The sequence below is a fragment of the Melampsora larici-populina genome (genome assembly GCF_000204055.1).
Source record: "Melampsora larici-populina 98AG31 unplaced genomic scaffold MELLAscaffold_94, whole genome shotgun sequence".
In the NCBI taxonomy this organism is placed as follows: domain Eukaryota; kingdom Fungi; phylum Basidiomycota; class Pucciniomycetes; order Pucciniales; family Melampsoraceae; genus Melampsora; species Melampsora laricis-populina.
In genome coordinates this window covers 125,341-144,437 of record NW_006768858.1, presented here as the reverse complement: position 1 = coordinate 144,437, position 19,097 = coordinate 125,341, and the positions used below count along the sequence as shown (strand labels likewise).

General features: G+C 43.9%; 2 protein-coding genes across 2 annotated transcripts; both read left to right on the top strand.

Annotated features, from left to right (window-relative positions):
- Positions 1-670: 670 nt before the first annotated feature.
- MELLADRAFT_46109 (uncharacterized protein) lies at positions 671-7,586 on the top strand (the record flags this gene model as incomplete). Its single annotated transcript, XM_007418493.1, has 16 exons — positions 671-1,515; positions 1,732-1,890; positions 1,951-2,224; positions 2,298-3,205; positions 3,272-3,465; positions 3,544-3,866; positions 3,922-4,394; positions 4,466-4,595; positions 4,684-4,872; positions 4,958-5,227; positions 5,305-5,586; positions 5,628-6,012; positions 6,072-6,596; positions 6,680-6,821; positions 6,892-7,018; positions 7,093-7,586. The coding sequence occupies 16 exons, from the start codon at positions 887-889 to the stop codon at positions 7,291-7,293; spliced, it is 5,211 nt and encodes a 1,736-aa protein (XP_007418555.1).
- A 5,291-nt stretch (positions 7,587-12,877) lies between these two features.
- Positions 12,878-14,385, top strand: MELLADRAFT_118586 (uncharacterized protein; the record flags this gene model as incomplete). The annotated part of the gene is made up of 3 exons (XM_007418515.1): positions 12,878-13,316; positions 13,392-14,254; positions 14,344-14,385. 3 exons carry the CDS (start codon positions 12,947-12,949, stop codon positions 14,383-14,385), a joined length of 1,275 nt encoding a protein of 424 aa, XP_007418577.1.
- Between the last annotated feature and the right edge of the window lie 4,712 nt (positions 14,386-19,097).

The window sequence follows — 19,097 nt, the reverse complement described above, 5'->3', positions numbered from 1 at the left end:
AGAGGATACATCAACTGATCACAGCGGAGTGACCACACCGACTGTGCCATTATCTCCAACTGCCGATCTCCCTCTCTCACCACCGATCTATTCGACTGAGGACTCAAAACAACTTCAACCTGTTTCAGAAGATGGTCTCGTGACATCTGCCCCGCCTAAATCTTCTATCGATGAATCACCCCCTCAGATGATAAATGGACACGAGGTTTCGGAACATGAGAATAGCGTCGAATTAACTTCTTCATTGGCCTCAAGTACCAATCAGAATGGAACTCCCACGGATGAGCAGGCTGATAGCTTCCAAGATGTACCCCTCGAGGCACTTCACTCAGATATTACTCCAAATGGACATCAGCCATCCCCAGACTCTACGTCAAGGCAGCCACAGCTTACGAATCATGAGATTCCCACCATCGAGATAGAATCTGTTGCGTCTCGCCGCGTCTCATCCAACTCTTCAGACTGCACGGAGCGTGGCCCAGATGAGAAAAGCCCCATATCACCGGTCAATGTCCCTCTCCCTCCCTCACCTGCTTCAGCCACAAGCGAGAAATTTTCAAGGTCATCAACATCCACCTCTCCTAACTCAGCGAGCTTTGCTCGTGATCGCTCGACCCTTGCTTCTTCTGTATCCGGTCCCGCAACGTCAATCCAGACTCCATCACCCGTCTCAGCTGTCCTGGTGATATCCTCTCTCGAAACCATCATCGCATCAAAGGAAGCCAAACGATCCCAAGAGCTCAACGAAGCCACTCGTGCTGCGCTGGGTCTTTTGAAGGGTGATTCTGCCCCGATCGAATCACAGAAACGTTCGACTTATTATCCTGAAGCGCACATCATCATCAAACCGCTCAGGCTAGCATGTCAAACCCGCACTCCAGCTCTTATGGTTACGGCTCTGGACTGTATTGGAAAGCTAGTGTCCTATAGCTTCTTCAGAGTCGACAGCGGCCAGGATCATCACTCAGCCCATAAGTCTGTGTCATCATCAGCATCAGCTCCTCAAGATACTCCAAACCTTGATGTATCTGGCATATCCTTGGGTGATGAAGTCACTGGCATTATATGCGATTGTTTTGCAGACGCGTCTTGCCCAGATGCTGTACAGCTTCAGATTGTAAAGGCCATTCTGGCTTTGGTGTTGGCTCCCTCTAAACAAGGTGGTGATTGTCTCGAAGTTCATCAAAGTAGTCTTCTCCGCGCAGTTCGAACTGTATACAACATATTCTTGCTCAGTAAGAGTCCAACTAATCAAGCTGTAGCTCAGGGTGCACTGACCCAAATGGTTGGGCACGTCTTTGGTCGAGTGGAAACCGGAGATGCAGCGGCTGCTCGAGTTCTTCCTCATTTGGCTACTAAGAGGTCTCCTCCTCTAGACCACACAAGTTCTATCGCCGAAAACCAGCACCCACAGGACAGACGTTTCTCTTCATCGATGCCCTCTGAAGTTGGCTCGAAAGGCGTTCAAGCCGACCAGAATGGCTCGTCTGGATCTTTGACCGAAAAAGAGAACTCGTCGATACCGGAGGGTGGCGAAAACTCGGCCTCACATTCACCAGACAGCTTAGCATCTACTTCACCTCCCCTCGAAGGTCAGAAGGGGACACCAAGGCCGAATGGGCCACCTGAAGAACCCGTCACACTGTAAGTCGCGTGACTGATAGCTCATTTTCAGTCCCGTCGCTCATTTTTCATCTCCGCATCTCGTATATGCGCTTTCTGTGACCTTAGCGAGTCTTTTGAAAAGCGCAACTCATTTGACGGCGTTTCTGAAAAGGATGGTATTGGGAACGCTGGTGCCATGAACATTCAGGATTATTATGTCAAAGATGCATTTTTAATCTTCAGAGCGTTTTGTAAGCTTTCGATGAAACCTTTAGGGGCTGAAAGGTGGGATTTAGTCTTACCGCTCGTGTAAAGTTCTGAACTGATGATAGACTGATCTCACAGTGAACGAGATCTTAAATCACACGCCATGCGTTCAAAGCTTTTGTCACTCCATCTTATTCTGAGTATCCTCAGTACGCATCTTCCCATGTTCACCGATCCCAATGTTATCATCTTTTCATCGACATCCCAAGAACAAACACCGTTCATCCAAGCAATCAAACAGTATCTTTGTCTCAGTCTCAGTAGAAATGCAATTAGCTCAGTCTTGACTGTGTTCGAATTGAGCTGTGAGATATTTTGGAAAGTTGTCAGCGGGATGAGGACCAAATTAAAAGTCAGTATTCCAACGACTTCTGATGACATCCAAAACCAAGAGTCCTAAGCTTTGACAACGTGTTTGACTGCAGAAAGAAATCGAAGTCCTTCTGAATGAGATCTTTCTGCCAATACTCGAGATGCGAAATGCCACGGTGAAGCAGAAGTCAATACTTTTGGCAGCTCTTGGTCGACTATTTCACGATCCGCAAGCGTTAGTGGAGATGTACTTGAACTACGACTGTGATCGAACGTCACTCGGTAATATCTACGAGCGGTTCATGAATATCGTCTCGAAGCTAGCGACCACTCAATACACTACGTCCACAACTACCTCCCAATCAGCGGAACTGATTGGATCTCCCAATGCCCCCGGCCTCGGGTCCATGTCTTCACTTGGAGGAGGATTAGGAAACTCGCCGGGAATCACAGCCATTCCACCCTCTCTCAGCACTACATCTATGCTGCAGGGGATGGCTGACTCTACCTCCTACTCTCACCAGGCTGTCGAGGGCCAATTGAAAAGGCAAAGTTTAGAATGCTTGGTAGCAACGTTGAAGTCTCTGGTTGCTTGGGCCGGCAAGGGTGCAGTTCAAAGCGATCCACCTCTACCTGGCCAACTTGACCTTGGCACGAGAGAAGATCCCAATACGAGTTCGCGATTGTCGAGCTCTCTGTCTCGATCTCTTCCCGATCACGAGGATGACTCAATCGCAGAAGCTACTCCGCCGGTTCGGTTAAGCGGAACAGAAACTGAGCTACCTACCAACTCGGCTGTCGCAACAGTACATGACGATCCTACAAAATTTGAGACAGCAAAGCATCAAAAAACAACTCTACTTGAAGGTATTAGGCAATTTAACTTCAAGCCAAAACGCGGGATCAAGTTCTTGATCGCCAACGGATTTATCCGCAACTCAAAGCCTCCCGAGATCGCACGTTTTTTACTGACTGCTGAAGGACTAAGCAAGGCTATGATTGGAGAATATCTTGGTGAAGGGTGTGTACGACTTGAGCAAATCTTTGACCTTTCATTCATTATCTAACTTACGTATTCATGTTCCAGAGATCCAGAGAACGTCGAAGCGATGCACGCGTTCATTGATTATATGGACTTCAGTAACATGAGGTTTACCGAAGCGATGCGTAACTTCCTACAGGCGTTCCGGTTGCCTGGTGAAGCTCAAAAGATTGATCGTTTCATGCTAAAGTTTGCCGAACGGTATTTCCAGGGCAATCCTGGGACTTTGGCTAATGCAGGTATGTTACAAGGCCTAATCGGTAGAAGTCCAGCTAAATTTGATGCCCTGTGTCTTCCTTTTTGCTTGCATTTGAAAGAAACGGCCTACGTTTTGGCGTTCTCGATTATCATGTTGAATACGGATGCGCACAGTCCACAAGTAAAAAATAGGATGACTAAACAGGAATTCATCCGGAATAATCGTGGAATCAATCAAGGTGCCGATCTACCGGAGGAATATCTTTCAGCCGTCTATGACGAAATCTTAGCAGATGAGATCCGTATGAAAGACGAGGTTGATGCTGCCGTTGGAATCCAATATGTGCCAAGCGGTCTTGCTGGAAGCATAGCGACTGTTGGGCGAGATCTTCAAAAAGAAGCATATGTGCTGCAGTCAGCTGGCATGGCAAATAAAACTGAGGTATTTGTACCAAGCTCTGGTGATCTTTTGGACTCAGGCTAACATGTATTCTCAGATTTTGTTCCGAACACTTTTACGAGGCCAAAGACAGAGTAGCAACAGAGAAAACGATGTGTTTTTTGAAGCGTCACATTTCAAACACGTGCGACCGATGTTCGAAGTTGTCTGGATGCCGTTGCTAGCTGGTATATCCGATCCACTTCAGAATTCAGATCAGATGGACATGATTACTCTTAGCTTAACAGGGTTCAAACAAGCCATCAAGATTGTCTGTTTGTTTGACCTCGAGCTTGAACGTAACGCCTTTGTAACTACCTTGGCCAAGTTCACTTTCCTCAACAACTTGGGTGAGATGAAGCCAAAGAATGTCGAAGCAATCAAGACCTTACTTGATGTTGCGATGGTCGATGGAAACTACTTAAAAGGCTCGTGGACTGACGTGTTGGCATGCGTCAGTCAGCTTGAGCGATTCCAGCTCGTCTCACAAGGTGTTGATCTTGGACAAGGACCAGAGCTAGCGCGTCGAGGGTACGGCCAATTCTTCTTTTTGCAGGCGTTATATCATTTTGCTTACTTGTCAGATCGGTCACGCATTGAAGGTCAACAGCCAGATCAGGAACAAAATTGAAGAATAAGAAACCTTCGGATGAAGTGACGGGAGCTGCTGGCGCCAGTCATATTACGCATGCAGCCGACATGGTTTTTTCATCAACTCGGACTTTATCAGGAGTCAGTATCTCTTACTGAGTCATTTTTCTGAAGGAGGCTGACTCGTGATATTCAAACTTTTTTGTACCGCGCGATGACCAATCCTTAGACAGCAATTGTAGACTTTGTCAAAGCGCTGAGTGAAGTTTCTTGGCAAGAAATTCAGGCCGCTGGAGCTTCGGGAACTCCTCGGACATTTTGTTTACAAAAGTTGGTGGAAATATCTTATTACAACATGGGACGTATTCGATTGGAATGGTCACAGATTTGGACTATTTTAGGAGAACACTTCAATCAGGTACACGACTTTCCTCATATCTTTGGAAACAATGTCATGTCCTTTTGCTGACTTGGGGAATAACCGATCTTTGTTGCTGCAACAGGTATGTTGCCATCCAAATGCGAACGTCAGCTTTTTTGCATTGGACTCTCTGCGTCAATTGGCGATGAGATTCCTGGAAAAGGAAGAATTGGCCAACTTCAAGTTCCAGAAGGACTTCCTGAGACCCTTTGAGCACACAATGATACACAGTAGCAATGCGGATGCGAAGGATATGGTTCTACAGTGTCTCAATCAAATGATATCGGCTAGGGTGGTAAACTTACGATCAGGTTGGCGGACCATGTTCGGCGTGTTCTCCGCTGCCTCCAAGGTATCAACCGGTGAGCCTTATTATCCGCCTTGAGGCTATGCGTTAGAATGATTCGACTGATGCCAAAACTTGATGAGTTTTTTGAAGAACGAGTAGCCACCCAAGCATTCGAAATTGTTCAGCGCGTAAACAAGGAACATTTCACACAGGTCGTGGCATATGGCTCATTTGCCGATATGACCGTCTGTATCACCGATTTTTGCAAAGTGGCTAAATTCCAAAAAGTCTCCCTACATGCGATCGAAATGCTCAAGCATCTCATTCCTGCCATGTTAAACTGCCCGGATTGTCCATTATGCCCTAGTGCGGCTGGTCGTGTAGCTGCGGATCCAGCTTCAATCGATGACTCGATGATCAAAGTCCGCTTCCACCATTTTTTTCCGTTTGATGGTCTTCGTAGCTGACAAACCCCATTGTATCTGTTTGGCAGTTCTGGTTTCCCATACTGTTCGCATTCTATGATATCACAATGAACGGCGAGGACCTCGAAGTTAGAAAACGGGCTCTCGACTATCTCTTTGATACATTGAAGAAATACGGAAACTCATTCCCTGATGCCTTTTGGGACTACATATCCAAAGAGGTGTTATTCCCCATCTTTGCTGTCTTACGGTCAAGGACTGACGTATCAAGGTTCAGCACCCATGAGGATATGAGTGTATGGCTATCGACTACCATGATACAGGCGTTGAGAAATTTGATTGATCTCTACACTTTTTACTTTGAAACTTTGGGACGTCGTTTGGATCGATTGTTAGATTTGCTTTGCGAATGCATTTGTCAAGGTTAATACCAAAGATCGCTTCAGACACAAGAATTGAAAGCTAATCTGGATTGTTTTTAGAAAATGACACGCTCGCTCGAATCGGTACTTCTTGCCTCCAACAACTCTTGGAGAAGAATGTGCGGAAACTTGACGCTGAACGCTGGGAACGAGTAGTCACCGCTTTGATGAACTTGTTTCGTACCACCACAGCTTATCAACTTTTTGATATAAACCTCCGCATGCCGGGCGCCGAGTCGACTGAGGGGGCAGAGGCTTCACCCTCGCCAATGCATGATCAGTCGCGGTTCATTGCGCCGACGCCACTTTCACCAGCACCGGCTGATGAGCTAGAGCGTTCTTCGAACAGCTCAGTCCCTATGACATCGGGTGAAAGGAAGCGAGTATTTCGCCAAATCATCGTCAAATGTGTCCTGCAACTTTTATTGATCGAGACAACAAACGAACTTTTGAACAACGTCGAAGTCTATGAGCTTATTCCACCCGCCCAGTTGTTGCGTCTCTTGAGCGAGGTAGATAGTAGTTATAGGTTTGCAAAGAGGTTTAACGCGGACAAAGAGTTGCGGTTGGGGCTGTGGAAAGTCGGTCAGTGTAGGATTGACATTGTTGCCATTGCTTCGCGATGTCTGTCAATTTAACTAACGCGCCTAAATATGCGAATGATTTAGGATTTATGAAACAATTGCCTAATCTCCTCAAGCAAGAAAGTAGCAGTGCTGTAACATTAGTACAGGTGTTGTTGCGACTTTATGCGGATGCTAGGCCAGACCATCTGGCGAAGCGTACAGAGACGCTGGAAGCTTTTGTTCCGTCAGTGTCTTCTCCTACAGATGCACTCCCAAAGGCATGATATGATGCTGAACCTTTTTTTCATTTGTAGACTTGGGCTCGATGTGATAGCCGGATATGTCATGCTCGACCCAGAAACTCAGGGACGCAACGTAGCAGCATGGACACCGGTAGTAGCTGAAGTCTTGCATGGATTCTGCATCTTTGAAAGAGACACCGTTAGTTTTGACCACTGCGCACCGTCTACAGGGCTTGCTTCACGACTGACTTGCGCTTTTCTCGTGATGCAAAGTTTCTATCGCATCTCCCTTCCCTTTATCCATTACTTCTCGATCTCCTCTCGCGCGAGGTACCCCCCGACATCAGGCCCAACTTGCACAAATGCTTTTGGCGTGTTGGACAAGATGCTCTAGGGTATACTCAGTCCGCTACGAACAACGAATCACTGGTTGCTGCCTCTAGTCTTCATTCAGCAAACAGCTCAACAGAGTAAGATTATCAACGACATGAAGGTATTTTCCGAAGGTGCAACATTCACACCCACTTTCAACTCAATAGAAGATAAATTATTAGATTCACTAAGCCGATGTGACTAGCTCAACCGATCATTTTTCAGTTATGTTTCTGTTCTTTTAGGAATCCTTGATGAATTAATTACAAAAGGTGAAGAGATTTTTCCACTTACAATGCCATAAAGTTATGCTGTAAAGATCCTTGTTACTTCAAAACTATAATATCTATGGGGCTTGAAAATTGTTCCACATCAAGAATATATGGGAAAACTCTAAAAAGTTCTTGGCAGAGCCCACAGTGTGAGAAGTTGAGTTCACCTGCTGAACACCGAGTAATGTGTGTATTGACAAGCACTAGAGGATATGTGGGCATTTCCGCAACAGTTGAATCATGATGGTGATTAGGTGACATCAATTGTAGGTACTATGCAATTCCAATGAGGCAATACTGGTTTAGTACCACCAGAGGAGTTAAAAAAATCAAATTATAAAACATGCAATTATGAATGGGATGGATTGGATGGTCAATGTGATTAGAAATGTGATTGAAAGATAATGTTTGGGCGACTTGGTTTATTTACAACACTTTGTGGGATGCTGGAGATTCGAGTGTCAACAGGCCGGAGCTCAGTTGAAGTCAAAGTTCACCACTTTTCCGTGTGACGGTACGGTCTGCTGGCAAATGGTTTGCCAGTGTCAAAAAAGAAGTTAGTCGCGACTTTGCTCGCGATGTGACACGAACGTGACGTGTCTGGCATATACAGTCATTCGAGATTAGCTTGGCCGAATCTCGTTTTTTTTTTTTTTTTTTGCCAATACAGGCAATTTTATAAGCATAGCCTTAAAACGGGTCAGGCTAAACAGCCTGCCACGTCAGAGCGCTTCAGTCATCCACCTGCCACCACATCCGTCATCCATCCATCCATTCGCCTCAATTTCATCGTTCCACTACAATTTCAATCAAATCTATCCCGCAATGGGATTCGTGACATACAGTCCTCAGCTGAAAGTCATCGCTATTCACAAACTCGTATCTGGACAATCACCTCAATCAATCAACAAAGAACTTCTTACGACGATATCGGACAAATCTTTTGTGCGGTGGAATGCTCTCTACACTCATACTCACGCGGTTATTCGCAATCCGGCTACCTATGAACGACGAGGCCGCCCAACGCTTTACTCTGACGAAGACCGAGAGTTCATGGTTGAACTCATCGAAAACGATCCCTGTCTGTTCCTCGACGAAATCCAAGAAGCCATGTACGATCATACTGATCTACTGGCTTGTCGACAAACCATCGCCAACGACTTGAAGGAGCGCCTCTTCCTTACCGTTCACAAGGTTTCCAAGGTCGATCCGAACCAGTCACCTGTTTTACAAGGGAGATTCTCGGCTGCTATTGCCCATATCCCATCCGGGTATTTGGTATTCTTAGGTGAGTTTTTCATTCTCTTCTTTCTTCTGGAAGAGCTTCTACTGATCTGTGATGTTTCTTCCTAACATTTACAAAGATGAGACCGGTTTGAAATTGCCAGATGTTCAACGTAGTCACGTTCGGTCCAAGAAAGGCAAACACCCAAAAGCTTTGAAACGCTCGAGACACGGACCTCACTACAGCGTCCTGGCTGCAATCTGTGAAATGGGCTTATTAGCCGTGAATGCCAAGCTCAATGCTTATCGTCGAAACAAATTCGAAGCATTCTTGAAACATGTTTTAGTAAGTTTATTATCTCTTCTTTTTCATCTTCAAAAACCAAGCTGATAATGGGATCCTCGTTCAAGTTACCTGTCATGCAACCATACCCAAATCGAAATTCGGTTCTGGTGATGGATAATGCGACTATCCATCACCGTGGATCAATTGAAGCCTTGTGTGAAGACGCAGGGGTTTTATTAATATACAACTCACCTTGCTCACCGGAATTCAATCCGATTGAGCGGGTATTCGATATCTTCAAGGCTTCTCTTCGACGCAATGGTTTACTTGCAGTGGCTCAAGATAAATTGAAGTGCCTCAAGAAGGTTATGAGTGATGTTTGCACCAGTACTTTTATTATCAGTTTATACAAAACTTGTGGTTACAGACCACGTGATCAATGATGAAAAGGAGCTTGAAATTTGTCTAATTACAAAATTGTGTTAACACAAATTGCTTTATGGTTTTATAATAAAAATGCTCAAAGAAATGAAATCCTGATTGTAAACTTCCAAGTGTCTTAGACCCAAACTGTGAGCTGGTAAATTTGACCACTGTCAGGAGAATGAGATTAAAAAGATGAGATTAAAAAGATGACTTTGAAGAAACAAACTCAAAAAACAACTTGAGTTTTGGCAAGCATATCAAAACTCGGGACAACAACATGTTTCTTGAGTTTGAAGAAACATCGTACTTTTTTAGTTCTTGAGTCTTAAGAAAGCCAATATTTTTACTTTTTCTTGCTTTGAGTATGTAAAGTTCAAAATATATTTGAACATTGAAAACCTCACTTGTGACTGTGTTCTGTCTGGACCGCAATTTTTTTCACCAAATAACATTTGCATTACAGAATAATCTCAAACAACACAGATAATAATATATAACAGTAGTACTGTCTTATAGCTACAACATGATGTGGCTTATGGGAAAAGGTCAGTGCTTTTCACAAGATAAGACTAGACTCATCCACGAGCTAAATTCTTGAGGTGTTGTCGATACAACACAGCGTTTTCATGAAGACGCACACGAGGCCCAAACTGAAATCCAAAGTTCTTCATCGCTTCTATGTCGAGTGCTGAAGACAAAAACATCTCAAAGTTGACTATCTCGTATTCTTTGAGCAGACCACGAGTGTGTTGATCCTCGGGACTGATTTCGCAATACTCGAGGTAACGTTCGAATAAAGGGAGGGGTCTTGGGGCTGGAGAATCCGTTCGAGGAGCAGATTGTTGGGGAATGTTATGATTGTTGTTGGTGTTGCTTGAAACCAACCCGTTCCCAAGCAATAACATTGAGTTTTGAGGTCCAGCCAAGCCAGAACAAGAAGGTACTGATTGGTTGCCAGATTTCTTTTTCCCTTTCGCATGTTCAATTGGACCGTATTTGAACTGGAGGCGACGAGGTGGGTTCACCTGGGTAGCTCCAAATCGCTTGTGTACCTGTGTCAAACCGATCAAAAGAAAGTTAATTTGCTTTTCAAAATGATTATGTAAAGAGATGAGAAGACTTACTATGTCATTTGCCTACCATAGTAGAATCGTCCGGTTTAACAAACCCCATGCACTCCAAGCCACCAATGTTGGTATGACCATAGTCCAAGCCACCAATGTTGGTATGACCATAGCTGATTAAGAGCTTGTTGAGCTCAGTCTGAATAAGGCTGTTGACTCCGATGCTCTGTTTCAGAAGAAGAATCAGCAAATTTTTGAAAAAGAAATGAAATGAAAGAAATGAAAGAAATGAAAGAAATGAAAGAAAGAAAGTTCACCAGTATCCAACGCATCGGGATGGCGGTGGGCGACAGATTGATTAAATTGCAAGTCCTGTTCAGAACGATTCAAAACAATTGTTAATAGCGTGTTGAGAATGTGAAAAGGAAGAGAAACTTACCTTAGAGATAGTTCGAGCCTTTTTCTTTGGGTCCTCCATGATGAGACGGAATCCAACTTCCTTGCCTCTCTTGAGGATGATCATCTTCTTCAAATCGTCAAAAACTTCGTCGTTTGGAATTAAAGGTAGGGCGGTCTTGCTGAATGTTTCACCGTTACAGACATACCCCTTGAAATCAAGGTTACCTTTGTCATCAGCGGTCCTGAGAATGTCACCGCAAGGTGGCTTATTGGCATTGCACGCCTTGAAAAGAGACTCCTTCACGTCGTTGAGAGTAAACCCGTGGATTTTGATTAATGCTTCGAATGGTACCTTGGTGACGTAGTCGATGTAAGTTACAGTCGCCCCGGAGCGCTTCTCAGCATCGGTAAGGTGGATGGGGCTAAAGACGTGATACCCTATGCTGGTTCAAGTGGGTACACTATTGGTAGAGGGGACTATGGGTCCAGTAGGAGCTAAAATGGGTCCAGTAGGAGTTCGAATGGGTCCAGTAGGAGTTCGAATGGGTCCAGTAGGAGCTAAAATGGGTCCAGTAGGAGTTTCGAGGTTTGGACTGGGTGATTGGGTTAGATCCACATCAACATGTGGATCTAATAGAATCATGGTCAGTTTATGTTGGGTATTCAAGAGTGAGATAAAGGGAAAAGTACTGACCTGCAATGGCACGTTCAATTCGTTGGTCGAAAAATTGATTTCCAAACATAGGATCCCTATGATTGGAATCAAAATCGAGCATGATCGCCGATCCAGAAGGTCGAACTTGAGAGGCCATCGGAGTATAAGATGGTAAACCACCAGGAAAGACCTCGATATCCGAATCTAAAGTTGAATGTAAATCAAGTTAAAGCCTCTGATCAAGGTTCGAAAGAAAAGGAAGTACTGACCTGGATCAATCTTTGGATGGTTCTTACAGCGGAACTCACGAAAACCCGGATGCTCGTATGGATTGATATGAATGACTTCCGAGTCAAGATATTGACGTTTCCCGCCGAATCTGACATCTTCCCAGTGGTGTCCGGGTCTAAAAACCAGGAATGAAGGTAATCAGCTACTGTATAACGCTGGAATCAAGGAATGGATACAAAGGAAAACTTACGTTTCATAATAATAAGGTGAACCACCTCTGCCGAGCTCAGGACTGAAGCCTTCAGGTCCGGCTCGCCTGGCCTGTCTGTTCGCACTAGAAAGACAGAATGGTGAGTTGGTTATCAATGACAGAGGAAAAGAGAGGATGCTTACATTTCTAATGCTCTTCTCGCTTCCTCCTCTGCCAATTCCATTTGTTGTTTCGTAGGTCGTTTCGGCATGTTGAGATCGTTGAGAATAAACAGATACGAGGCTTTTAAATACCGAGAAGGATCATTCAAAAGCAGATCGAATGGTTTGAAAGGAGTTGAATGGATATCGAATGGTTTGAAAGGAATTGAAGGATTTGGGAGCAGATCGAAAGGAATTGAAAGGAGTTGAATGGAATTGAAGGTTTTGAAAGGTTTTGAAAGGAATTGAAGGTTTTGAAAGGTTCTGAAAGGAATTGAAGGATTTGGGAGCAGATCGAAAGGAATTGAAGGATTTGGGAGCAGATCGAAAGGAATTGAAGGATTTGGGGCTATTTATGCTTATAAAATTGCCTGTATTGGCAAAAAAAACAAAAAAAAAACGAGATTCGGCCAAGCTAATCTCGAATGACTGTATGTTCAAGTTAGCTCGGCCGCGCAGATGGGGCTTTGTTCAGCTGATCTTTTCTTGGAGTTAAAAGCCATCCCAGTCCCCACAAATTTCTTATGGTTCCTGAAATGTTGAAGGTCAGGTTGTTGAGACTGAGGAGAGGGGCTCGAGGCCCTGAGGCTGCAGTCATGGTGTAATGGGCAAAGCCAACGCTTGATGTGCCGTGCCCGTCACGTGAAAAATACAATAGCTTGGGAGACTGAAAGCGACATGCGACTGGGTCGCTCTCGCTGAGCTTTCTTCAAACCTTGGTGCACTCAATTTCTCGACTCTAGACTCAGACAACAATTATCTTAGCTTACCACGATCAACAGAAAAGATGATAGAAGGCACAGATCAGTCACACCACCAAGCTCAACCTGTTGAGCTACCGTTTGAAATTATAACTTACATCGTGGACTTTTTTGTCGATCTATTGGACGAAGACTCCGGGTCCGGCGCTGGAAGCTCTACTTCATCTCCCAAACTTCTCCCTTTGCGATTGATATCTAAGTCATGGTCTAAAGTTATCATACAAACTTATTTTCGTACTATTCGCTTGGACAACTCAAAACGCGTACAAATCATTCTGGACAACTGGACTGATGCGCTATATGGTCCGAACCAACCTTGCCCCGTTAAGCACCTTTACATCGGAGACTTAATGTACAATTTAGACCCAGACAGTAAAGCAGAATGTAAAGTCAAAGGTGATTTCCCCAATTAGCAACTCTGAAGAAGTCTGACCCAGTATCTGAGTTAGTTTTACCTTTTCTTTTGCTAAGTCGGTCGTAAAGAATCACCACCGGTATCGATCGACCAGGCGGTACGACTAATTAACCTGCTCGGAGCCAACATATACCATTTGAGCCTCGCATATAGTTGGTCAATGGGTATCTCGCCAGCCATGCTGGAGGCTGTTAAGGCCCTCGAAGATCTGGAAGAATTGCGCATCTTACATCATGAGACCTACTATAGAAAATCACGGGGGACTTACGATTCGAAATCCTTGGGCGATCTACTTGCCGTTGTGCCTCAACTCGAATGCCTGACGCTTCGTTATCATAAACTCGACGGGATGCAACTAGAGGCCATCTCTCTAGCCAACTTGAGACAATTCACCTTCACCTCTGCTCAACACAATGCCAAAGAGATTGCTCACATTTGTGAGACCGCAAAGAATAGTTTGACAGTTGTTGAGTTTCACTCAGAGGGTCTTGTAAATGATCTCGATATCATATTGGCACCAATCCAAGCTAACCTCGAAGGCTGCTTTGCTTATGGTTATGGTTGCCAGCTTCCGGAGTCTGTTCTCAAGATGGAATTTCCAAAACTCCGTGTACTAGGCAGAACCGATTGTCCCAAACAAAAACGTTACCCAATGGATTGGCTAGATTGGCCCATGTTTCGAAACGTTAGAACCATTGTTCAGGACACCTATCAAGCGGAGGGTGATTGGATAAAGACTTTGGAACCAGCCAGTCCGGAATGTTTTCAAGTAGTACCAAAATTGAAACTTATGATCTTTACCATGGTGGGATATGATATGTATCCTATAAGTCCTAAAATGGTCGAGGTCTTCAAAAAGGGCGGGGTTGAGTGTTACTATACATATGAAACACCACATTTGGAACTTGATGACATAATGGTCCGTATGAGTCTTCATCTAATCACAAAATGCAATTTAATAGTATATAAGATTCATGAGACATTTTGATTTTTTGAACGGATAACTAGGAGCTAGAGCTCGACCTCCATGAGCTGGATGAAGACACATGAAATTTTATGTATCTGTATCAATTGATTGTGATGTATCATTCTCCTCACAATTGCTATTGGGTACATCAAAAAAACAATTGAATAGTCAAAAGCTATGTGCAATAAATTATGTCTGTGCTCTTGCTGTAGTGCTGGTGCAAAAGAGAGCAAGGTTTTGTCATCAACTGTCAAATGTGAGTGGTGTGAGTTTGGTCTGATCAAGTTTGCATCACAGGATCACATGACACTGTGAGGGTAGTGGATCTCTTCATGGTGCAAAATGATTGAAACTAAGGATTCAAATGTGTGCTTCATATTGGTCCAAGAAATCTGAAAAAACCAGGAAAGTCAAATTGTGCTACACTCCCTCTTGGAAGACTTTGAATGCTGTAGAGAAATCCAAGCACTCAGTTTGGTATTTTCAAGCTTATCCTGTAAAAACAAATAGAAATGCAGGACTTGTTGTGATTCCCTAATTTGGACTTTCCCTTTGTTTCTTATTGTACGCGCTTTTAGCGCATTACTCTGCTTTTATGCTTTTCATTTCATTCTATTTTCTATTCTCTATTCTCTTTACTTTACTTGTAAACGGATCTTCCAGATCCGTCCCGATCATGTACCGCCCTTTCAAGTCACTAATTGTAGACCGAATCCAGCAGTACCGGATTCGGCCATAACCCTCCTCCACTTATCTTGTATCACGATGATCGTCGATCATCTCTCGTTGTATCACCAGATTGTCGTTTCCTTATCCGTACCTCACTCCGAGATGCTCGCGTATATAAATAGCTCTCATCTCCCAAGGAAATGCAACCTCAAGTTACTTCCTACTTATTTTCCGCCACTTGAAAGTGAGTAGAATCACAAATAATTATTTGTGTGTTTTCATTATCTTTTTTTTCTCTCTAACTTTCAATCACTCAACCCTGATATTGAAAGAGTTCAATAAGTTAATCCGTGCTTCTGTTTGTTTTCCTAACTTTGTGCTTTCCTTCGAAATTCCGACTTAGATATCCCCATCGGAACCAACAACCACCAAAGTTACAAACCCTCGCACCCATACCCTTATCATCGTAAGTTTTTAGAATTTCTTAGCTAGCTATTCCAACCTCCTACGACACTCTTCCCTCGATCAGTTAGAAGTATTAAAAGATTCTTTTCTCCCATCACACACAGAACCACCTACAAACACCTTACAAATCGTTAACAACCTCATCACCGTTTATCAAAACCTTTTATCGCGCTTTTTAGCAAACTCGATTTTTGAATCACTTAACATTCTTTTTGAAGAATTCACGTACGTATTTTTAGACTCTGATCAAGTCTACCCTTAAAAGAACTATTTTTTAATTCCACCTTTAACTCTTTTACGAACAGCATACCATTGAAGATGGAAGAACCCAATGGATTCGTTTCAATCCCTGCCGAAGATCTTCGGCTAATCCGCGCTCAACTTGAGCAATTCGGTATCGAACTGCACCAACGAGAGCAAAACCACGCTCGCGAAATCAATGATCTCCGTCAACAGAATCAAAATGTATTTCAACAACAATCCAATCAGATCGGCCACCTAGAGAACTTACTCCACAATCGTAACCAAACCCCAGCTCCAACCAAGCCCGACGCTTTCCGCGCCGAGCCCAGAAAATTTACTGGTTATGGTGACAATCCGACTCTCTGGTTCTCCGAATTAGAATCAAATTTTAGGATGCATAGATATCCTGAGTCCTCCTGGGGCGAGATGTTGGGATCGTACCTCGACGAGGAAACTCACATGTTTTGGCATGAAGTCCGCAAGTCTCAAGGTGGTGCTATTACCGACTATCAAAGCTTCAAGGAACAGTTCTTAGGTCAATATAATTTCGACATGATGGTCGAAGAAGTCTTTGAGAAGATTAAAGTATGTTACTACAAAGGAGACATCAATGACTACATACTCAGATTTCGTCGATTAATGGCATACATACCTTTAGAAGTTCTCACTTTTGAATCACGCAAGTTTAAATTCATGGACAAGCTCCCCGCCCATTACAGAGAAAAGATCAACAATAAAGAAGGCATCAGGTCAAAGAAGGACATGGAATTATTATACTCAGCTGCAAGAGAAGCCGAGCGAACAGTCAAGATTAACAACAGAAATTTCAAAGGATATGAAAATAAATCACCCTCTAACAGCAAGAACTCAGACAAGAAACCCAGCTACAACTTCAACCGCAACAGTCATTTCCGACAATCGAACTCCTTCGGCAAGCCCCACGTCGTCACTAACAGTTCAGGACCAATGGACTTAGACGCGGTCGACTTAACCAACGTCGAATGCTACAGTTGTCACGGCAAGGGACACATGGCTGATAAGTGTCCCCGAAACAACAAAAAGAAACCCTTCCACGGAACGAAGAACCGTTTCAACAACTCCGACCGTCGAAAACCCAATTTATTGATCATGGATCACCTACCTACTTATTTCCCTGATTCTTCCAATCCTTTTGACTCTTTCATTCCACCATTCCAAGATCACGAGCTCAAGGCTGAAGAACCATTCATGACCCCGTTCTCTGACGCCAATGGACATATCTACCGAGCCTCAAAGGAATCTTCTGAATCACTTAATGGACCCACCGAAGATGGTCGAGAAGATCTTGAAGAATACAAGAAGCATTATCTCGAAGCATTAAATGATATCGATCCTGAAACCCTCATTGATTTACAAAAAGAAAGAGAAGCAGTTGGTCGAGTTATGAAGGAAGCAGAAGATTATCGTTGTTGTAAGTCTTGCAAAGCTTATGGAAACGAGGAGAGCCCTCCAACCACCTCTAACGGTGTTACCTTCTTTGAACTAGATGCCCAACAAATCAACAACGTCAATAATAAACGCCCCGCCAGACAAGACACTCCCGTCAAACATATACCTGCTCATGATCCCGAAAACAAGCATGACATGTACTATCTGGACATTGAAAGACAACTCAAATTGAACCCGGACAAGAAGATGAAGTTGGATCGCTCCCTTATTGATGGTTATCAATATACCACTGCTCGATCCCCTTCCCCTTTCAATTTTCCTGACCCTGTCGAATTAGCCGAACGTGAACTAGCAAGTGTAGAAGAGTGGAACCACATCCTCAAAACTTCGTACACAAGCTGGGCTGACAGGGACGACTTCGACTCTGTATGCACTCCCGATGACGATGACTCGAGTATCGCCGCCGTCGCATCAACAGGGGAACTTATGGAAGTTGGATCGAACATCACCGACTATGAAGATATGAAGCCGCAAGCAGTTGACTTGGGCTTTGCAGACACCGACCGTCTTGATTTATCAGTCGTCGAAATGGCACCTCTCTCTATGAAGAAGGATTACTTTGGAGCTCACTTGGACTTGGCTTCACATGAAGAAACCAACAAGACTTCCCTTCCTATCTACCCCTGCTTATTTCACAACTATTCCCTCGACGCTATCATTGACAGCGGAGCCGCCGCTAATTACATCTCATCAGAACGCGTTGACAAGATGAAGCAATTATCTCCTAGCAGAATTGAAATCAGAACAGTCAACCGACAAGGGGTCCGACTCGCTAACGGAGCAGAAGAAGCCTGCACCAAGATCGCCCTATTCGAACTTGAATTTGAAGACGATCGTAGCATGGCAACCTTCAAATGTGATATCAAGGCTTTCATCCTCCCTCTTCCTAATATTTCTCTCATTCTTGGTCTACCGTGGTTAAGAGAAACCAGCCCACTTGTTAATTACACCACTGGAAATTATATCGTCAAAAATGGATTCATCGTCAGACCCAGATCCTACGAACCAAAACTCTTTACTATGGACGATGCTTCCTATGGTGACCTTTTGGAACGACTAGCTAAGCAAGTAGCACCTGAATGCTGGAAAGAAGAAATTTCGACAGTCAACAGTAAGTACCAACATCATATTGATACTGGTGACGCAAGACCAATTAAAACTCACGGAAGACCCCATACTCCCCCTGAACACGCAATCATCAAACAATTTGTAGAAGAAAGCTTGGCTCAAGGCATCATCGAACCCTCTGATTCACCTTGGAGCTCGCCACTATTACTGGTCAAGAAGCCTGATGGATCAAACAGAGTATGTGTTGATTATCGAGCACTAAACAAAGTCACAAGAAAAAACGCTTACCCTCTTCCTCGCATCGACGATGCTTATTTGTTTCTCTCCGGTTCCAAGTATTTCTCCACTATCGACTTGAAATCTGGATTTTGGCAAGTCCCAATGCACGGCGAGGATAAGCAGAAAACTGCGTTTACTTGTAGGTTTGGTCATTTTCAATGGAAGGTGATGCCCTTTGGGCTGTGCAACGCTCCTGCAACCTTCCAAGAAATGATGAACACTATGCTAAAAGATGTTATTGATAAATTTGCATTGGTCTATTTAGATGATGTCATTATCTACTCGAAAACAGAAGAAGATCACAAGGAACATGTCAAGGCTGTTTTCGAAATTTTGAAGAAAGAAGGTTTAGTAGTATCAGGAAAGAAGTGCAAGTTTGGGAAATCGTCACTATTATTCTTGGGTCATATCGTAGATGGAAATGGTATCAGAACAAACCCGGAAAAAATCAAAAAGATAGTTGAGTGGCCGACCCCAACTAACATTTCTCAAGTCCGTGGATTTCTAAACTTATGTACCTATTATAAACGTTTTATCTTAAAGTTTTCCTCAATCGCATCTCCTCTCTATAAGTTGACGGAAG